This window comes from Bombus flavifrons, chromosome 8 (genome assembly GCF_040668555.2).
Source record: "Bombus flavifrons isolate JBK064 chromosome 8, iyBomFlav1_principal, whole genome shotgun sequence".
NCBI classification, from domain to species: domain Eukaryota; kingdom Metazoa; phylum Arthropoda; class Insecta; order Hymenoptera; family Apidae; genus Bombus; species Bombus flavifrons.
In genome coordinates, this window is record NC_138449.1 from 12,048,859 (window position 1) to 12,069,946 (window position 21,088).

Consider the following 21,088-nt stretch of genomic DNA (forward strand, 5'->3'; position numbering starts at 1 on the left):
GAATACTGTTCAAGTTGTCTTAAGAGTTGTTCCTTATCAAATATGAATTTGTGGCCCTGAAAAGGGCCATTTATTTTTAGAATAAAATTTGAAAATTAAGCAATTATTTTTTTGCTGCTGATTTCACCGTTCTGGAAGCCGCAGCTTTCTTCGGTTTTGGGGTTTTTGTCTTAGCTGCTGGTGCTTTAGTTGTCTTTTTACTCTTTGATATAGCCTTAGATTCAGTTACAGATTTAACTTTTTCAACTTTCTCAGGTTTCTGAGCTGCTTTGACAGTAGATTTCTTCACAGCTGTCGATTTCTTAGCATCTTCGGTCTTCTTTGGGGGATTCGACTTCTTCGGCGACACAGGTTTTCGAATCGGTGACGTTTTCTTCTCTACGGATTTCTTGGGTTTCTTCAGTTTCGATACTTTGACAGTTCGATGTATCTTCTTCGACTCGGAGCTCTTAATTGTAGACAGTTTAAATGACCCAGAAGCACCTTTACCTTTTGTCTGAACAACAGCGCCAGAGGTAACGGCTGACTTCAAATATCTTTTAATAAATGGTGCCAATTTCTCTCCATCAACCTTGTATGTCGATGCAATATATTTCTTAATTGCTTGAAGAGATGATCCTTTACGATCCTTTAGTTCCTTAATGGCAGCGTTTACCATTTCAGAAGTTGGTGGATGCGAAGATTTTGGCCGCTGCGATTTTGTAGACTTCGGCTTCGCAGCCTTCTTCACTGAACTGGTGTTTTCCGCACTCTCCACGGTGCTATTCCCAGCTTTGTCCTCCATTTTTCAATTATAGGTACAAATAATTTCCTTGAGAAACGAAACGAAACGTTTCTCAGCAACAGATCACAAGCACAGTTAATACCTATACCGACAATGCCTACTGACGCATACTACCCCTGTATACGTTTGTGACTGCCGACCATAGAGAGTAGCCTACTGAATATGTTGAGCGTTGAGTTTCTCGAAAAACGGTGAAGCGGTAAATAATCGGTTGAATTAATGCATGATTATTTAAAATAATGCATCAATCGAGGTACAATAAATGCATGAGTAAATTGCCACGTGTATCAGGTCTTATTCAGCAGCTTTTATTTTTTGCTAAATATTATTTACTTTCATACACAGCCTGATTTTCGAACGAGTGTCTCTTCACGGCGTCAGGATAGCTTGTGGAAAAACAGTAAAAATCCTTTGATTATTGCAAAATTATCCTGTAATTTTCATTGTTAATCATTGTAGTGGAACCAACGCTGCTGATTATCAAACATTTTCCGTGAAAATTCGATTAATAGTTGTGAAATTACAAGTTTAAAATAGACACTACCGAAATGCATAATCTTCAAGAGAATGGACGACGAAGCCTGTCTTGATGTTTTATAACTCAATGATCTATGGTATAAAATTGATGTAATTTTAGATGAATCGTACATTGGTACCATGGAATAATGGTAAAATGGTAAAAATTTATAAGAATATTAATTGAGAAAAGACCGATTCAATACGTTTGTTTCGAATGTGAAGCACAAAAGTCATAACCTCATTAGTATATAAAAAAAACGAGTAATTTAATACCATTCATGCAGTATCAAGTCTGATTTTCATTTCTTTGCTAGAATCAAAATATATTTTGAAAAAATATTAAATTCAGCCAGGTAAAGTTATTGTGGAAAAAAGAAATTTCATAAAAAGGAAAGCAATATACATATCGATGATGTGATGGTAACACGAGCTTGGTATTGCATGTGTGAACAATTTTTATTCTTATAAAAATCGCATTAGCTATTTAGAGTTTTAAAACACTTAACAATATAAGTAACAATAAAACAAATAACAATATAAATCACGTGATGCAGACATAAAGATTGCATTATAAGATGGATACTAAGCATCTATTGCGCGTAAAAAATGGTTTCACGTCTTATTATAACAAAATTTTGAATTTCCCTTATATAAATTGTAATATATATGATTTCTATGATGTTTACAGTTATAATGTAGGTATATAACATAATTATTTTAACACAAAAGTGGTGCAATATTATCAAAACATCTATTTATTTGAGATGAGAGCGTTGCTTAGTCGTTTAAAGTAGACATCTTGTTTTAAATATAATCTTTGATAGTCATAAAGTAACATAATCCTTTATTAAGACAGCAAAATATCCTATTTACCCAATTATTGGTGTCACAGTATTTTGTAAAACAATAATCAGGTAACATATGGAATTTATTTAGTTATTTTTTAGCCTTCGTCTCTTAAATTCAATTTTTTTTTTTCTTAATGTGTATATGTTCAAATTAGAAGAAAAGATCTGCATTTTTTATCATATAATTAATCAAATACTATTTACACATATGTATACATATATATATATAAACATAATAAATTATATGTTCAGAAATGATGTTATAAATAAAAGTAAGATACTTTTACATAGGGTGCGCCAGCAGTTTAAGAAATTTCAACAATTTTAGCTACTTTGTTACGAAAGAATATTATTTGACGAAATTATTCATCAAGTAACATATGGTATTTTTTAATCATTGAAAATTTCGAAAAGAGTACTTTCATTTAGCGATAGCAACCCTAACTTTGAAGAAATTATTTATACCTAAGTTACACAACATAGAATATATATACATATGCTTAAAGATAAATAATGGTTCATTCTTTTAATTTAGGCACAGTAATAGAATAGTTTATGTTAATAAAGCAAGCTTTAACTTAAAATTGTTTACATTTAATCATATTTTTTGAAAAATTAATAAAAATGAAATTATATCTAATACACATATTAATTTGGTTAATTTTTTTGTAACTAAATTGCAATACATTTTTACTAAATTTTCACATTGAGGTTATGTCTCGACTGCATAAAAATTGCATTGAGTTTGGGTTTGAATACAATTCTTTGAATAGATACACATATATTTATAATAATTTGCATTTCAATGAATTCATTACATAATGTGAACATAAACATGCGATATATGTTTCACTTGCATATCATGTGACAATTGTTTAATCTACAAAAAAATATGTACAAGTGAATTTATTGCCCGTTTACATTTAAGATTACATTTACGTAATTGAACGTAAAAGTGAATTTGAAATAAATAAAGATCAACAGGATAGATTAGTCGAAGCATAGGTATCCTATGTAAGCGCGCGAAAATTTATGAGAACAGTGCGGTAATAGTAGTGACAAAACGTTTTGCAGCGGTCGGTCTCTTTGGGTGGGGAAAATCAATAAGAAAACCGAGGTTAAATCACGAGTATGGCTCATTAACGTTTAACGAATAAATCTTGTAGTAATATTTTTTAATATCGCGATATACATATGAATGTGTCTGTGTTTGTGAAATCTTTACACTGACGCTTTCAAAATGTGGCGTCTCTTGATGGACACGGAATTTGACTGAATATAGTGCGTACTCGGTTATCTTTAACAGCTGTGTTCAATAAGAGGAAAATGTTAAAAAACTATGAAATTGATGCTTCTTGACATCTAATTTGAGGAACGAGATATCGAGTTGCGCTTAACAATGTTAATACTTCGAGAAATTTTGTTAATTTACTTTACATTGTGTATCATATCACAAATCAATTATGTTAAAAGTACACATATTTCGGGTACCTTTAATACAAAGGAATTCTTCCGTTTTCTCATAAAATTCGGTTTTCAAAAAACTGATCGTCATCGTCAAAAAGATTCTGTTGGATATATTTTCGGCAATGTAACGTCGAAAAGCAACTTTTCTGCTCCAATTACATTGGCAGTTTTAGATCGTGGTTATTTTTTAGAATATTATGGTAATCGTACATTAAGAGACAAAAACACTGCTTGTACTCTTATGTTTAACACTTTGAATCAAAGTTCTTACGATATGCATTGTAATGAAAAAGGACAAGACTTTTTGAGGTAAGTCGTTTTTCTAAATTCTGTTTTATAATTCTTCAAAGTAGCATTAGAAACTTCAATTACTTAATGTTTTTTTTTATGAAGGAGAATACCTTGCCAAAAAGGTAAATTATGTCCAGATGAAGATTCCATATGGAACATTGTAAAGGGATATCAATTTACATATGTTATACAAGATTTTTGGCAGCCACGTTTTTGGTATATGAGTCTAGTGGCATGTTACAGAAATACAACTACTTGTCAGTGGGAATACTATGATAAACATGACGAATTAGAATATGATATTTGGCTAGTAAATGGAAATCCAAATACTAGTGGCCTAAATAGCTTAACATATCAGTTTTCATATGATAGACAGAATACTATAGAATTGTACTTGCTGTTTTTTATGTGTTACATTATACTTGTGCCACTACAATTATATGCTGTAAGATTACAAAAGCATCCTGTAACAAGATTATTCACAGCTAGTTTATTATTAGAGTTTATAGCAGTGTGTTTAATTTTGATACACGTGTTGAAATTTGCTCTTGATGGAGTCGGATATGAACAATTAGAAGTTGCTGGAGATATTTTTGATATTTTATCAAGAGTGAGTTTTAATAAATAATTTTTGTCCTCTTTATTATTTATAATCAAATAACTTATGATACTTTAATTTTACATAATTATTTTTATGTGGTTTAGACATCATTCATGTTACTTCTTCTTCTACTTGCTAAAGGATGGGCTGTAACTAGAATGGAATTGACATGGAAGCCATTGGTCTTTACTATATGGCTTTGTTATGGAGTAGTTCATATTCTCTTATATGTGTGGAACATGGTATGCTTCTATTCATACATATTTCCTTCTGTGGAAATGAAATTTCAATTAAGTACAAAGATAATATTTTTAGACTGAGGTTGATATTATTGAAGATATTGATGAGTATCAAACATGGCCAGGCTGGTTTATACTTTTATTTCGTAGTGCAATAATGATTTGGTTTTTATGTGAACTTAGAAATACTATGACATATGAACATAATACTCAGAAATTAAATTTTCTACTTCATTTTGGTGCATCTTCATTGGTTTGGTTTATTTACTTACCTATTATAGCACTTATTGCTCTTCAAGTAAGTGCATTATGGAGGTTTAAACTTCTACTGGGTAAGTACATCATAAAATTTTAAATATAACACCATTTTTATTTGTGCACTTTATGGTTATAGGTATTACATACTCTGCTGATTGTTTTGCATATTGTGTAATGGCACATTTACTTTGGCCAACTCGAAGCGAACAATATTTTTTACTTGCACAAGGAGCAGATAATGGGGATGAACTTGATGAATTTAATGAAGCGCCACATGTATTGAATAATTATGTAGAACCTCCAGAACTTACTAAAATAATTACTTAATGTCAAGGCACAAAAGGCAAAGAATTACAGATATGAAAACTCAAACTTATAGTTTGATACATACTGTTTGCCAAATAACAAAAATTTTATAGAATTGATAATACTCTGCTATATACTTGAGACTGATATATTCTGAACAATGTGTAATTAGAGATATACTAATAATCAAATTTACATTTGTGATAGGAAGCTAATAATTGACACAATGAAGAATAAAAAAAATTGGTGAGTATGATATGAGTATCTTTAAATAATTTTTTATTTAAGAAAAATATAGATATATGATTGAGTTGTATCAGTTTGTAGATATAAATAGATGTTGTTATCTTCTATGCAAGGTGTTTGCTAAAAGATGGTACAAAATTTAAAGGGTACTTCTAAAAACCAAAGTAAGACAAAAATAAAGAATAGAAATCAACTAAAATAGCTACAGTAAAGTTCTTTACATGAATGTGGATGGATGGAAGTGGTGCTATGATATATACGCAATACAGAGAATATACACATATCAAAACAAACGAAAACTAACTATTACACACAGTAATATTTATATATACACGGGTATACACGAAATAAAAAGTGAGAAAGCAAGAACAACTAAAAATAGAACAACTACAGAGAAATAAATTAAATCGATATTAGTACTACAAGTTATTAACTACTAATTAATATATAAATAAAAAAGAGAGTTTGTTATTACGTCAAACAGCTTTTCCAATGTTCCGGTTTCGTTGTTACAATAATTTTGTCGTTCTGAAATTATTCTAAGTAAGAAACGGTGACGATATCGTAGAAGTCGTTTTCAAATAAAGATATGATCATTATGGAACATACATACTGTTTACTAAATATGTTTAAAGAACGTTTACCACCTCTAGATCAAAGATCAGAACAATAGACACAGACTTGCATTGGTGGCTTGAAATTACCATCACCTTGACAGGCCTTCGCAATATTTTTATTGTTTTTTACATGTCAGTAACTAATTCAATTAGTTGCAAATGCAATTTTCTATTTTTCACTTTCGTTTTATTTTGACTTGTAGAAATACCCTTTAAAATGTTTACCATATTTTACAAAACATTTTGTATAACTTTTATGCTACTGTATATAATAATAATTAGCTATTAGCTATCTAATATCTAAGGGATTACATGTTATTTATAATGGTACTTATATACGTATAGTCCTTATTCATATTTTTTACTATTTACAATACTAGTAAATACAATCCTGTAATGTCAAATTTCAACTTTAGATTGCTCATGTCATACTCTTTGATCATAAGAATTTAACACCAAGTACTAATTTAATTCTTAATACTTCATCCATCACTATTTATTAATTATATGTGAAAATTTCATTGAGGTAATCATACACAGTTGTATTTGTAAAAGATTTATGTCTCAGTTTATTTCTAATTCCACATTCTGTACTTATGTATATTTGCTCTGTATGAAAACTATTCCATTGCACATTTTAGAAAAGTATGAAAGCTGAAAATAAATTAATTGACTGTCTTTATGTTTATTTTATTAGTATATATTTGTAAAAACATGTATGATTCTAATGTACATAAATGAAATTATTCATCACTATATTATACATAAGGTACTCATAAAAAGTATTCTATATGCATTAATAATTTTTTCAGTATTATATTGCAGTAAATACTGTGTTAAAATTTGAACCAATAGGATTATCATAAATATATCTTTTATATGTATTTTAATAATGGCTGTTATCATCTTAATATATTTTTTGGTCTATAACTATACTTTTACTTTTTCTTTTAAATAAATAGCACCACAAAACATTCAAATATATGTCGGAGATGAAAAGGACACCAGAACCCTCGCCGGAGCCTCGGAAAAAGCTATGAACATGTAACGAGGGTGGTTGAGTCAAGTACTGTTACTCGATCTAGTCGTGTTTGATTTGCGATAATAGGGCCTAGACCCAAGGCGACCATCCGTCGCCGAACGTAGCCGCGGCCAACGGGACGGGCGTGCGATTTAGAAAAAAAGGCATGGAGCGATAGTATGACCCTCATTAAAAGGATACCCATAGAGGTACCCGGCAGTAAAACACGCTAACGGTTCCTTCGGACAAGGAATATTAGATATTGAGGCACGTACACAGCACAAGTCCAGTTAGCCTAGGACCGGCTATAAAACCTGGGTTTTTTTGGTAATTAAGATGCTTCTAACGGACAAGTAGTCTTTGTCTCAAGTTGACCAATAGACAGCGACGTCAACTTCCCTCACTTCGAGAACGAGGGCTATCCTGGACGAGTCCGATGATTTCGTGTCCTGGGAGACACCCGCATCAGAGTTGCCCTCGGTGGCATGATTGAGACGAGATTCATTCATTCTGGAGAGCTCGCCTACGAAGGTAGTCGCGCCTTCTGATCCGAGTAAGTGCATCCCGTTGGTCGCGGATTCGTTAGGGACATAGGGATACCAATTCGATTATCGCGAGTGTAGTCACCGTCTTTGATTGTCGCGTCTGGAGTGCTTGCTCACGGAATACGAGTTCAAGTACGCGGGATAAGGTCATGATGGCCGACTCCGAAGGAGGCTCACCCAACGCCCCTGGCCCTAGCATGGGTCATTCTCCGACATATATGTTATTTGAAACATATAAAGCTGTGATGCTTTATGTGAGAGTTTCATTCATTAACATTTATTTATGCTCTTATAGGCAACTATAACTTTTTTGCTCAATCTTGTAACAAATCAAGTATTAAAGTAATAAAATATTTACCTGGTATACTTATAAATTGTGTGCATGTATTCTGCAAGATACAATAATTCAAATATATTAATACTTATAAAAATAAATTATTACAATATAGAAAACTAAAACTATAACATTTTCTTTAGATTCATTCATAAAAATCTCACACTCAAGAAAATGTAAATAAAATAATTCTAAAAAAATTGTTCATGCATAGCAGTGCTTTTTTATTTTATAAAGAGGATCAAAATATTTGATATTCATAGGATATGTACAAATGTTTATTCTATTTTTAAAATATTGCTGAAAGTTTGTAAATTAATGTATGTGAATCAATTTTGAAAATATGTACCTATTATTCCTAGATTGGTAATTTCAAAAGTAAAAGACAAATGTGCAAATTATGCTGGCATAAGCTTGCATGCAAGATTGTATGTTATTATATTATAAAGAAATAGAGCGATAACTAAACATGTTCTAATTAAAAATATTCTGTATGTATATCTTTTAATACATAGAGTTTTTAACAACTACATTTTGTTGATATCCTCTTGTATGAAAGCTACGTAGAAAAACAAAGCATTAATAATTAATAAAGTATTAATTAAAACATAAAAGTTTCAAATCAATTATAGATTTATTTAGACAATGCCAACTAATTATTTCTTTATACACTTTTAACAATAATAATCTTATTCAAATTTATAATAGCTTTAATTGTGAAGTAAACTCGTCTATTAATTGCTTTGGACCAGGCCCAATTCCAAGAGTAGATGTTGTACCAGGTTTTAATTGAGTTTTGCCTGCATCTTTTATTATAGAAATTATTAAACCAGCTTTACAAGCATTACTAGCCAATGACATTAACTTCTCTTCATCAGATATCTTTAATACAATTTTAGGTTGACCCTGAAATAACCAAGATTCATATATTTGCTGATATTCTTCATTAGCTGATGTTTGACGACAACACTCTACTGCAGCATGGGCACATTGTGCAGCAATTTTTCCCTTTCCCATGATTATGTCTGATCTTACAACTAGCGCCATTTTATAATCTTCACTTTTTGAATATTTTATAGGATAAATAAACACACGTTTTACATAATTCAATAACGACATGTTTATTTATTTAAGTATGACTTTTCTCTGTTTTTTTGATATTTGTCCATACACACTTTGAATCTTTTTACTTGCTCTTGACACTTTCTCCAATCTTGAGTTTCTACTATACACTCCTAAAAATGTAATGAAAAATTAATAATATTTTTACATTATATCACTTCATAATTGCACATATAATATATGTATATACAGGGTTGGATGGAAAAATTTTTCGATTGAGGCTTTGTTTTCGAGAAAATCGACTTTGAATTTTCGCTCGGTACACGTGCGGTACGTTATAACGGATCTCACTGTAGATCGTTGTCTCGATGGAAAAATTAAAAAAAAAATTAAAAAAAGAAAATTTTTATTCTATATTTTCGACTTCTTTTTGAAGTCGCGTAGAATCACCCCCTTTCCGCTTGTACTACCAGTTACCAACCACCCTGTATAATAATATAATAACAAAGTTAATACTTGAACTTCATAATGCAATTCCATACAACCAGTTTTTTTTAACATTTCTTCAACTGGGTCATCAACATTTTGTTGATGCGTATTTAAATTTGGAATCATTTTACGTTTAAGTTACACGCATAATATTAAGTTTTGTGGTTATAATAGTAAAGTTTAAAGGTTATTTTTCATGTATTCGCTACACTTTAATAGAACTACAGCACTTCATAATTAGTTTAGTAGTAGTAGAGATAGTAGATTGTAGTTCAGAGCACCATCATATAAACAGGTCTCAACCTGGAGTAGGGAAAACCGTCTGAAAATTGAGTCGCGTCTAGTCGTGAAAAATCACATGGATGGTCTACAAAGTTCATGTTCTTGCATTCATACCATGTCACGCATGCGCAGAATGCAAACCTTCTTGTCTTTCATGTTGATTTTTCACAACTAGCCATAATTCAATTTTCAGATAATTTTCCCTAGTCATCAATATATAAGTGTTTCATATGTGAAACCTATCTTCTATAAAACCCGTTTATAAATCGTGGTTTAGAGTTCAGTGTATATGATTTTATTTGCAAATGTTGAAACGTTTAGCCACTTTGAAACTTTTAGTTTATTTTTATGATTGTATTTGTTCTATCAGAAATAACCAATCAGACTCCTCTTTCGTATGTCATGTTATGTGGCAACTTACTAATTGTATATAATATAAAACAATAGAGAACATAAATCTGGTAATACTGACAAGATTGTAAGGTTGCATCTCATGTAAACATAACCTTATCAATACAGTTTCCCCGACTTTATGAAATGCTTGTGTGATAATATGTGCTGCCATGCTAAATGACAATAAATAATAGACAATATAACAACCTAGATTTGTTTCTTATTTATATCTTTTTTATATTAATCTTTTCACAGTAATTTAGTAGCACATACATTTTTACATTGATATGTTCTATTTTTATTCCGAATATTTATATCTTATTTCTACTTTATTACAATTGTGGTATCTATGTATAATTATAAAAAAATAAAGTGTATTCACATCAATTTTTCGAAGAAAACATTAATCACAATCCGCCTATGCGTTCTAATACAATATTTCAAACATCGGAAATAGAACTTCAGTTGTTGTAAATGCAGTGTTACCACGTTGAGCATCGCCATTTATTGCGCTACCTTCAATACATGGCTGCTACTAGTGTCTTGAGTTCTCCACCAGACGACAACAAGCTATGGCATAGTAGAGTAGGCAATATGACAAGTAATATGTTCTATTACGTGTGCCGCCAATATTCTTTGATTTTTATTTCCTATTATCTATCAGCCAGATATGCATTAAATTAGAAAACGTGTCGATGATCGTGTATTTAAATACTGATCATAACTGCGTTCACACTGGGGCGTTAAGTGTTCTTCTGCCGGTTGTCAACTGTAACATTTTCGTAAGTATTTAACGCGTTTTTCTTATTGTGATGACTTCAACAACTTTCCTTTTCTTACGAATATAATCACTAGTCACGAGAAACTGTTCAATAAAGATGTTTCATTTATAATTCGTGTTTTTTTTCATTGTTGTAATTCGCAAGATGATATAACAATCCCATAATTCCATAGCACGTGGGTGACGTACGTAAAATAGTTATATATGAATATATTAAAACGAGATGGTACTATATTTCATTGATTTATATATAGAGATATACTTATGCATAGAAATTTGCATACTTGAGTCAATTTTATGGTTAATTGCTGCATGACAAGATATTGGAAAAAAGAAAAATGTAGTGGTCAATCGTTTTGCAAAAGCAAACTTGCGTGATTATACTTGACTTCTGTATTTTATACATCGCTACGTATAGCAGTATATTTTAATATCGGTTCCGTCCGTCAAGGATCGAGTTACATCACATATTAGAAAATGTTTTACATATGTAAGTACATGCTAAAAGACAGGTACCAAATAAGGTTGCAAGTATTTTAATTTAGACAAGTTATTTTAATCAATCACACTACAATTATCGGATGAATAATTCGTTTTTTATAATATCATAACTTGTATCCAATTTTTATAAAGAAATGAATTTAAATTCTATTTTGAATTAAATCTTCTATTTCAATAAGAATTGTTTAAAAACGAACATACGTATGGGTAACGTAAAATCGGTCAATAATTTTTATATAATGTAATAGTGACATTATGTGCACGTTGATGGTAATTTGCTTGTTTATAGCATCGTAAATAGTTTTTTGTATTTTCGCGCCAAGTAATACAGCGACTTGTGAATAATAGGAGAAGCTTTAGTTCTCCTTTTGCCACTAGGTGGCTACGATTGCTTGTTGTATTCTCGTTAGTGTTCGATTTTGTGTTCAGTTTATATATAAGAGCAAGATGTTAAAACTACTGTTGGATAGTCAGATGCTTCCCGGGTACGATCAGCGCATATTGGGGCCATTTTACAAGACCACATTATGTGTCCGGTACTTTATGGTTAAAACCTTATGAACGTATCACAAAAATTTGCTTGCTTAACTCATGTAAAACTATCACCGTGGAAGCGTTATATATAGACTATCTTTTGCCATTGCTTAAATAAGTAATTGTATTTTATTGTTTTTCGACGTCTAGGTATTAAATTTTGTTTTTCTATTATTCTTTAACGTTTCATTGTGTCTTTTATATAAATTGTAGTATTAATTTTTACTTATCGGAGTCTACATTTTGAACAGTATTTGTTATGATAAACTTCTATTCACACAGCAGCAGCATTATTTTGATTCTATTACTCTGGTTTGCTTTACGATGCACTTTATTGCATACCTATATTTATATATATACATATATGTAGACATCTATTTATATCTACGTATTTGCGATTTTATTTTATATATTGATAATTAGATAATTATTAAATGAAGCTACAATCACAATTGTGCCACAAGAATGTTTAACGCATGCTTATATCCGTGATTCTTGAATCAGATTAAGACCGATTGAGTCAATTCTTTATTACTATAACTATACAAAATTGAACATCACTGATGGAGAAACCGAAACGAGGCCATGCGAGTAGCGATCAGTTAGTTTTGATATGGATGGATCGGTTGAAAAGCGCGGGAATTCATGAAAATGCTAATAACGGTGGATAATCTGCAATGGTAATAGGGGACGCGCGAATTACGAGAAAGCGGGTGGGATCGAACGATAGACAGTTAATTTTAGAATGTCGCTGTTGCTACTGACGATAACCGCGACAAACGGACAAGTATCTTTCGAAACAGAGAGAGAGAGAGAGAGTGAGAGAGAGAGAGAGACGAGAAGGAACGTAACTTGGAACGGTACGTAATAAGTTTTGTGATGAGACGAAGCAAGAGGTAAGGAAAGCAGAAGGCGAACGAACAAAAGTACCGGTGGTTCGCGCGCATTCTCGTGGTCGAAGCGCGTCCGATGCATCGGGAAGGTGTGCTAATAAACACGATTTTAATAAATGACCTTCGCTTTTTTTTCTAGTCGGAGAACTGTGTTCGAATCATTTGACTCTGACCGTGGTGGCGGACACAAAAAGTCAACGGTGCAAACATTCTTCTGTTTCGCGAAGAATTGGCACGCGTGCCGCTTCCACTAAATTATTGATCTATTGATCATGGAGGAAGAAATTGTGAATGGGATTGCAAATAAAAACGGGAATTCAGAAGTGGACGAAGAAATGAAACAGGACGAAGATGGGACGTTCGACGAATCGAGCTACGCGGAGCTAGACCACTCGCAAACCGGTCGCAGAACGAGTATCTTCAAGTATTACTCGTTCAACAAGAAAGGTGAGTCCGGCCGATTTGTCTTCGATAAAATTGTAACGTGTAAAAAGGTATCGTTACATCGTTGTCAGTTTTGGAAAATTAGAAAAGAAAGCCATCCAGTCGTTGCAGGTTGCAACATCGATGCAGCATTCGATCGATGATTTTTCTTGCGTTCGTCCAGTTGTCGAATTCTTTGTAAGTTAATCCTTTTTATCGGGAGTTATATGTGGAGCCAGAGTTTTTATCAGACATATCCGATAATAAACGATAGAGAAACGTCGATCTTCGAACCGTCGATCTTCGAACCGTCGATATTGTTTGGAATTCAAAAATTGGGAGATATAAATAGAAATATTAGATAAGGTAAAAAATCAGAAATTCAAATCTGTTGAAGAAAACATGATAATATGCGCGCTTATGATTATACAGTGTATTAGTAGTCTGTTTAAAAATGTAAGAATACAGTATAATTAAGATATAAATATATTTATACGCGTGTGCATAGCGGATAGGAACGATTGATAGAAAGAATGTTCAATTTAACGCGCGCTTATGATTTTGATTACATTCTCAGATCGATCGCATTTAACGTCGTAAATGAGATTATTTAAATTTCCAAACTCCATTATTATTATTCGGGTTAGTTATTGGTAGCGTTCAAAGAATGATAAGTATATTTGTATTTAAACACGATGGATGGAGTTTTGCAATCGGAACAAGGAGCATTGGCATTGTGTATGCAACGATAGGTGATGCGTAACGTGTCGCGCGAAGTTTCACGAGATTGACGGTCTCGTATCTTGCTGATTCTTCTGCCAAAGTATGTGTCAAACACTCTCTAATTGCGTATGGACGTTTTGAAGGCAAACGTAATCAAATCTGTTATTTAAGGTAGGTCGCGATCATACAAAAAATAGCTTTTGGCTTCCGAAATGGGAAATTTATATAAACTACTATCTATATTATTTATTTCTACTTATATACTATTAACTTGCTATTTATATACTATACTATTTATATAACAACTATCATGTATATAAATGATGTTATATAAAGTACATACTCGTTAACGTTGAGCAACAGGGAACTTGAATCATAGAGAAAGATGTATTTACGTCCCAGTCGCAGTACATTAAACAAAGAACAACATCTTCAAATTTCGAGCATGACCCAAATTAAAAAATGCGAAAGTATTTCTTCAGTAATGATTTTATTCTGCACAATGAGACGGGCCTCATTTCCTCAGGGCTCTCGTTCACTTCTTCTCATTGAAGAGCAAAATCGATAGCATAACTCGGTCGAAGAGCGTAAACCTGTTCGCAGACAGATGAGCATAGGGAGTAGAAGGCAAAAATGCACGTTTATAGCAGCAGTGGTGTGTTATGCAACATCGTGTAGACAGTTCAGGACAAAATATTTTGTACGACGCATCGTCGTTTGGAAATGTGAGCGAACCTCTGCGGCTGGGCAATTTAGCCCATTTTTATCACCATGCATTCGGCTTGAAAGATGATATGTTTCGAGCCCACGTGTGCATCTCGGGTTATCGTTATCTATATATCTGTATAGATGCGCGCTGTAGCTCTCGATGCACCGAGATCGCATGTTATACGTGCCTTAAATTGGAGCAAGTCTGCAGGAAAATTGCAGGAGACCTAGTTACCTTGGTCGTTCGACACGGTTTACTTTTGTTTTAGTAGGAGAACAAAATTGGGTCGGAAATTTTAATTCGTATAGTATGGAGCAAATTTGCGACTTAAGAAAATATGGATGGTGGTATATGGTATATTGAGCGCAGTTATGGTGGAAGGTAGATCGAGAGTCCATTGCGATAGGAAGGTACAAGAGTGTGTTTCGGTGTCTACCAGTCTCAGACTTGTTAGTAAAACTATCTAGAGTGGTTCCAGATGCATCGTCCAGGATAGTGGAAGACAAGTCAGAAGGTGTTTTTGTAAAGGGATGATAGTTAAAGTCTTTCGAGCAATAGTATTTTTAGTGTCCCTCTGGTGGAGGATACAGGATTTAATAGTGGTCTTTTGAAAAGGCATATAATGTTTAAGTTGTGTTATAATTATATTGTCGAATCAATACGATGTCGCGGAAAAATTAGTACGATTAGAACGAATGAAGTTAATTAAACAACGTTGATAATGATGCTACTGGATGCTTGTGCACATCTCGATATTTTTATAATTACAAAACTGTATAATATTTGCGTAAACAAGCGATTCACATAACAGCAGAGTAAATGAACAAAAAAAAAACGACAAAAATTCCATATGTCATTTCACTAACGTGTTGTTTATATAGTTTTGATTTTTCCTTCAATTAATTTTTACCCGACAAATTCTTTTTCTCGCCACCCGTTTGCACACCTATCCCAAGGAAGTTTTATCTGTAGAAGAATTCCATTATCGCTTCTTCACGATCAGGGGGCATCGGATAAAATCCTCCTTACTGATTTCCAAAGAACAGCCTTCTGAAACATCGAGACAATCGAAAAACCAGTTTAAAGTTGATATACTGAAGCACAGTATATATATGCACATAGTAGCAATAGAACCGGAAGTTTACAGGCGAATTATTTCATCGTTCGATATAAATTTCGTAAGGGGTGACAAGCGCATTTAATAATTTTATTAATTACCTCAATATATTTCGTTAACGTATCGAAGCGCTTCTCAGTATTTTTGTAACAGGTACGTATCTTAAATTTTGCAAAGTGGAGAACAGGTCAAGAGCAGGAAGAGATAATTAGCCTTCAGCGACAATGAATTCATGCCTCTTCCGTATTGCTCTATTCCGATTTAAAAAGTCGCAGCGATACTCACACGCTCACTCCCGCTCCTCTTGTACTACGCGATGCGACGGGGAGAATCTTCCGTGAAATTTTCGTTGAATTTTTGTAAAGATTTTTGTACAGTGGGAAAAACGATATTAGATTTTTTCATCAAGAGATTTCGTGATGTGTAATCGAAGGTGTCGAGATAATAAAGTCGACCGAAAAGTGTTTGTTTCCTAATCGAAGGGTATAGCGTTATAGTCTGTTCTTTATCTTTAATCAGTAAGCGTTTTAATCTTATATTACATCGGTACAAGAAAGGCTGGACTCGCTGGAGAAAATTGAACTTGGAACTATTGCAACAGACATCGATTTATCTTACATTGGTGATTAGATCAGACTAAGATCTACGATCTGAACTAAATAAAAAACAATTGATTGGTGAACGATCGAGGAATAGTCCATATGAATTCTGATCAAAATTGGCAAGCCTACATACGTACATATATGTGTATAAATGGTATGGAAAATCTGAAGGAAAACAGGTTTTTACAATTGTATAACTATTTAACGAACAATATAGCATAGCATTAGATAAATTTAATGACATAAGCTCGATATACGAAGGTTACCAAATACTTTGCAAATATGTTGGAAGATTAATAATCGCGTTATTGACTAAGAGAAATCTTTTGAAGATTTTCTCGCATATCACGTATCAAGCTGGTTTCTAATCTTACTATTATCGTTTCAACCTACTCACGGGTTATCAAAGGACATAATGAAGCATGATAAAAGAGCATATCATTTATTATGTTATTAATCCTTCTCTTTGTGTAAAAGAATTACGACAAAATCGTTAAATCAGATTGCAAGCAACGTCGTTTGAACAAAATTGTAAGACGTGCATTGCACATGCCATATTCACCTTTTTCCTCTTACTTTACAATTCAAAACTGTGTTTGCTTTTTACGTTTACGTTTATATGTAATATTACGTTTGCTTTTTAGATACAATGCCAAACTTGACGAAGAAATCGGGTCCTCTTATCGGAGTAATTGATGTTGGCACACGGACCGTTCGCTTTGTGGTGAGACATTTTCACAGTACAGTGTATAGTTATTCGACGTTGACTTTATTTGAGTTGATTTTTCATGTAGAATCCTTTTACTACCAGCTATTCTTGACAGAAATCATTTAAACTGGACTAGTACTTCTTATACTATAACTTTTTTAATTTGGATTGTAACAACTGTTATGATCCATGCTATGAATGTATACATTGCTCGCGTATATAGAGTTGTTAACATTAATGGTTTACTAATTGAATCTATACCTTTGGAAAATAAGAGGAACATAAAATGGAAATAAAGCAGAATTGCGTTGCAGGTGTTCAATGCAAAACACATAGCTGAAGTGGCATCTCATCAAATCGACATAGAACAAATAAGTCCGCAAGAAGGATGGATGGAACAGGACCCGAGAGAGATTCTTTTTGCGGTAAAGACGTGCATCAAAGATGTTGTCCGGAAATTGGATGTGCTTGGATTGAAGATAAACGAAATAATAACGATCGGTATTACAAATCAAAGAGAAACCACATTGGCATGGGATTCAACGACCGGTGAACCGTTATATAATGCGATAGGTGTGTGTTGATAATCATAATATAATATATACATAATATAATATCATAATATTAATATAATATAGTGCTTATTAATCCTTCTATTATTCCAGTGTGGTCTGATATCAGAACGAATCCGATCGTCGATCAGATAATAGCCAAGTTTCCGGATCAAAGTAAAAATCATATCAAACCACTATGCGGTTTACCAGTGAGCCCGTATTTTTCGGCACTAAAAATTCGTTGGATGAAAGATAACGTGCCCACTGTTAGAAAAGCGATGCGAGATAAGCGATGCAAAGTGGGCACGATGGACACCTGGATCGTTTGGGTATGTGAGTACTGTACGTTTGAACGTAGAGCTTGTCTAGGATTCGAAAACAATTATTATACCTTACAGCAAAAGGAATGATAGATGATGACATTCATGATCCAGAGAATTCATTGAAAAATGGTTACAGAATTTAACGGGTGGCAAAGATGGTGGATTGTATATTACTGACGTAACTAATGCGTCGAGGACCATGTTAATGAACATAGAGACCCTCTCATGGGATCCCACGTTATGCAGATATTTCGACATTCCTATGCAAATATTGCCAGAGATTAAAAGCAGCGCGGAAATTTACGGAAGTATTGCGATTGGTCCATTGAAGGGTATCACCATATCTGGTGTAAGTTACATTTCTACAGACATTTGAAAAAATTGATGTATGTGTCAGACATATAAGACTCTCCATATTTTTAGATTTTAGGAAATCAGCAATCAGCGTTAGTTGGACAAAATTGTTTAAAGAAAGGACAAGCGAAAAATACATATAGAGGTGGATGTTTTCTGCTCTGTAATACAGGAACGACAGTATGTAATATAGATAAATAATATATTGTGATTCGTTCTAGTATTTGATTAGGAATTATAAACTGTTACAATTTTTAGCGTGTGCATTCTTCTCATGGATTAGTTACAACAGTGGCATATCAATTGGGTCCAAATAGTCCAGCTGTTTATGCGCTGGAAGGTTCAGTTGCAGTAGCAGGTGCTGCTATTAAATGGTTGCGAGATAATATGAAACTTATAAAGGATGTTCATGAAAGCGAACATTTGGCTCAAAGTGTTTTCAGTACTGGCGACGTATATTTTGTACCAGCTTTTACAGGACTGTACGCTCCATATTGGAGAAAAGATGCCAGGGGGTAAGTACAGCTTTATGAAGTCTTGCTACATATAAAATCGATATACATATCGTTTACTTAAAAATATTTTTACAGAATTATTTGTGGTCTTACTGCATTTACAACGAAACAGCATATAATAAGAGCATCATTAGAAGCTGTTTGTTTCCAAACTAGAGATATTTTAGAAGCTATGTACAAAGATTGTGGTTTTCCATTGACTAAGTTAAATACGGATGGAAAAATGTCAACAAATAATCTTCTTATGCAATTGCAAGCAGATCTTTGCGGTACGCCAGTATGTAAGTACACCTTATTAAGTATTACCAGAAATAAATAAACGTATGCATTAATGTTTGTACTTATTGGCAGTCAGATCAACGATGCCGGATATCACGGCGTTAGGTGCTGCAATGGCTGCAGGGCATGCAGAAGGTATAGATGTTTGGGAATTAGAAGGTGAAGAGATAGAAAGAGTGCCCAGTGATACATTTTTACCAACGACCACACCAGAAGGTAAGAAACTTTCAAATTTAATGACATCCATATTTTATCTTTTACGAAATGCTTTTCTTCTTTCTATAGAGAGAGATGCTAGGTATACAAAATGGAAAATGGCAGTTGAAAGAAGTTTAGGTTGGGCGGCAGTAAAGAGATCTGACCAAATGACAGGTAAATTTTATAATATCGAGCAAGTAAGATGTGAGATTTCAGGTACATTTAAAGCTATATTCCTCACTTTCCGCCGTAATTTAATTCGTTATTGAATTCCTATCCTTCACCTGCATGCGCTTATTGTAAATGTATCATGCTCATAAATAAAAAGAGTCAGTGTATGTTTGATGGCAATGGGTTTTCCCTGTAAAATGCTAAAATTAATTTAATTTGTATTAGATTGTTTAATAACGACTTGGTACTATGGAATGATTTGTTAACATTTACCTTAAATCCTTGTCCCAGACTTCTGTTTATAAATAAATATATGACCTCGAATATCTTGTTGTTGTTTATAAGCGTACGTATATCTATGTATGAGTGAAATCATGTGAGAGCCTGTGGTTTCGTAACTTAATTCAAAATCAACAATTGAATTTTATGTGAAAGCCCTATTAATTGTTGGGAATCTTCGGGAAATTTTAATGTGTTTGCTTATTTAATGTTCCAGACGAAAGATATTACGTATTGGCATCGGTCCCTGCAAGTTGGTTCTTAATGACAAGCTTTATTTTGTTACGATTAAGTTATTATTTGAAAAATCGGTGACAACATTCATATTGTTACAATGGAGGATCACTTAGATAGCAGATAGCCTATATTGTATTACAAATGCAAATAGGAGTATGATTACCAAGCTTTAATTAAAAATAGTAGATCAAAATATGACCATCAGTAACCGATTAAAAAACAAAAAAGTAATACAGGTAAAGACAGCTTTGATTCAGTTGAGTAGAACTACCTATACTTTCAAACTTTGCCAAAAGAAATCAATATAGTTAATTAAATGAAGCGCAACACAGTAAACAGCTACCAAGTTATTCGAAATTTCAGAGAAGAAAGTACTAGAAACAATGCACACATACAATAATTTAAACAATCCATTTATTCGTTATTTTTTATTTGTTGTTGATACAAGATAACGTGATATTTCGTGAACCATTACTGCCAAGTTAACAGACACAGGGCTATAGTTTTGTATAGTTTTGTAGAATTGTAAGCGTTCGTAATATTTTAGGATTTACAATTAATTAAATTTTTATAATTTCAACTATTTTCGTCGCTTTATTTTGTACGTTTAATTTATTTGTTATATCAACAAAAAATCCTGTATGTATAATGTTACAACTATTGTATCATAAACTCAAACATTGGAAATACACGTTCGTCTTGTTTTACCACTGTGTTTATTTTTTCAACTTTGACACTCGATCAAAATATATCCAAGCGATTAATGAAAAAATAAGAGATGTAATCTGGAAAAGTCGTCAGTGTTTAAATAGAGCGCGCTATAAGAGCGCCACAAAGCGTCACGCGGAGGCGAGTGAAACCATAATTAACGAGCTATGGGCACG

General features: G+C 32.8%; 5 protein-coding genes across 10 annotated transcripts; 2 read left to right on the forward strand and 3 right to left on the reverse strand.

The window, feature by feature from the left end:
* Nucleotides 1–3: 3 nt before the first annotated feature.
* Nucleotides 4–866, reverse strand: LOC138182256 (histone H1). Its single transcript, XM_069117918.1, has one exon. The coding sequence runs from the start codon at nt 782–784 to the stop codon at nt 104–106; it is 681 nt and encodes a 226-aa protein (XP_068974019.1). The 5' UTR covers nt 785–866; the 3' UTR covers nt 4–103.
* Nucleotides 867–2,845: 1,979 nt separating this feature from the next.
* LOC138182412 (integral membrane protein GPR180) lies at nt 2,846–6,854 on the forward strand. Of its 2 annotated transcripts, XR_011173780.1 has the most exons (6): nt 2,846–3,927; nt 4,012–4,519; nt 4,615–4,752; nt 4,826–5,081; nt 5,144–5,559; nt 5,634–6,854. XR_011173780.1 is itself a non-coding variant. In XM_069118229.1 (5 exons), exons 1-5 carry the CDS (start codon nt 3,551–3,553, stop codon nt 5,332–5,334), a joined length of 1,470 nt encoding a protein of 489 aa, XP_068974330.1. In that variant the 5' UTR covers nt 2,846–3,550; the 3' UTR covers nt 5,335–6,854. The 2 variants fall into 2 exon arrangements, 1 of the variants encoding a protein (XP_068974330.1); XM_069118229.1 differs by having other exon boundaries at nt 5,144–6,854.
* LOC138182417 (peptidyl-tRNA hydrolase 2, mitochondrial) lies at nt 6,573–9,195 on the reverse strand. The gene is made up of 3 exons (XM_069118240.1): nt 8,769–9,195; nt 8,101–8,130; nt 6,573–6,830 (listed from the first exon to the last, which is right to left on the reverse strand). The coding sequence occupies exon 1, from the start codon at nt 9,193–9,195 to the stop codon at nt 8,776–8,778; it is 420 nt and encodes a 139-aa protein (XP_068974341.1). The 3' UTR covers nt 6,573–6,830; nt 8,101–8,130; nt 8,769–8,775.
* On the reverse strand, nt 9,172–9,753 carry LOC138182419 (cytochrome c oxidase assembly factor 4 homolog, mitochondrial). The gene is made up of 2 exons (XM_069118241.1): nt 9,655–9,753; nt 9,172–9,311 (listed from the first exon to the last, which is right to left on the reverse strand). The coding sequence occupies exons 1-2, from the start codon at nt 9,751–9,753 to the stop codon at nt 9,198–9,200; spliced, it is 213 nt and encodes a 70-aa protein (XP_068974342.1). The 3' UTR covers nt 9,172–9,197.
* Nucleotides 9,754–10,798: 1,045 nt separating this feature from the next.
* LOC138182409 (glycerol kinase 3) lies at nt 10,799–20,911 on the forward strand. 5 transcript variants are annotated; one of them, XM_069118220.1, is made up of 12 exons: nt 10,799–11,084; nt 13,151–13,458; nt 17,230–17,309; nt 17,609–17,867; nt 17,960–18,177; nt 18,308–18,520; nt 18,595–18,705; nt 18,784–19,040; nt 19,116–19,321; nt 19,392–19,535; nt 19,605–19,691; nt 20,185–20,911. In XM_069118220.1, exons 2-12 carry the CDS (start codon nt 13,284–13,286, stop codon nt 20,280–20,282), a joined length of 1,848 nt encoding a protein of 615 aa, XP_068974321.1. In that variant the 5' UTR covers nt 10,799–11,084; nt 13,151–13,283; the 3' UTR covers nt 20,283–20,911. The 5 variants fall into 5 exon arrangements, with proteins under 5 accessions (XP_068974321.1, XP_068974323.1, XP_068974324.1 ...); XM_069118222.1 differs by lacking the exon at nt 10,799–11,084 and adding an exon at nt 12,588–12,978; XM_069118223.1 differs by lacking the exon at nt 10,799–11,084 and adding an exon at nt 13,062–13,078.
* The last annotated feature ends 177 nt before the right edge of the window (nt 20,912–21,088 follow it).

Excerpts from the sequence above, each read along its gene's own strand:
- LOC138182256 (XM_069117918.1), bottom strand. The coding sequence starts at position 784 with ATGGAGGACAAAGCTGGGAATAGCACCGTGGAGAGTGCGGAAAACACC.
- LOC138182412 (XM_069118229.1), top strand. The coding sequence starts at position 3,551 with ATGTTAATACTTCGAGAAATTTTGTTAATTTACTTTACATTGTGTATC. Across the intron at positions 4,520-4,614 it reads TTTTTGATATTTTATCAAGA|ACATCATTCATGTTACTTCT; the intron begins GTGAGTTTTAAT and ends TATGTGGTTTAG. Across the intron at positions 4,753-4,825 it reads TCTTATATGTGTGGAACATG|ACTGAGGTTGATATTATTGA; the intron begins GTATGCTTCTAT and ends TAATATTTTTAG.
- LOC138182417 (XM_069118240.1), bottom strand. The coding sequence starts at position 9,195 with ATGTCGTTATTGAATTATGTAAAACGTGTGTTTATTTATCCTATAAAA.
- LOC138182419 (XM_069118241.1), bottom strand. The coding sequence starts at position 9,753 with ATGATTCCAAATTTAAATACGCATCAACAAAATGTTGATGACCCAGTT. Across the intron at positions 9,312-9,654 it reads AATTGCATTATGAAGTTCAA|GAGTGTATAGTAGAAACTCA; the intron begins GTATTAACTTTG and ends TTACATTTTTAG.
- LOC138182409 (XM_069118220.1), top strand. The coding sequence starts at position 13,284 with ATGGAGGAAGAAATTGTGAATGGGATTGCAAATAAAAACGGGAATTCA. Across the intron at positions 18,178-18,307 it reads TGGACACCTGGATCGTTTGG|AATTTAACGGGTGGCAAAGA; the intron begins GTATGTGAGTAC and ends AAATGGTTACAG. Across the intron at positions 19,536-19,604 it reads ACCAACGACCACACCAGAAG|AGAGAGATGCTAGGTATACA; the intron begins GTAAGAAACTTT and ends TTCTTTCTATAG.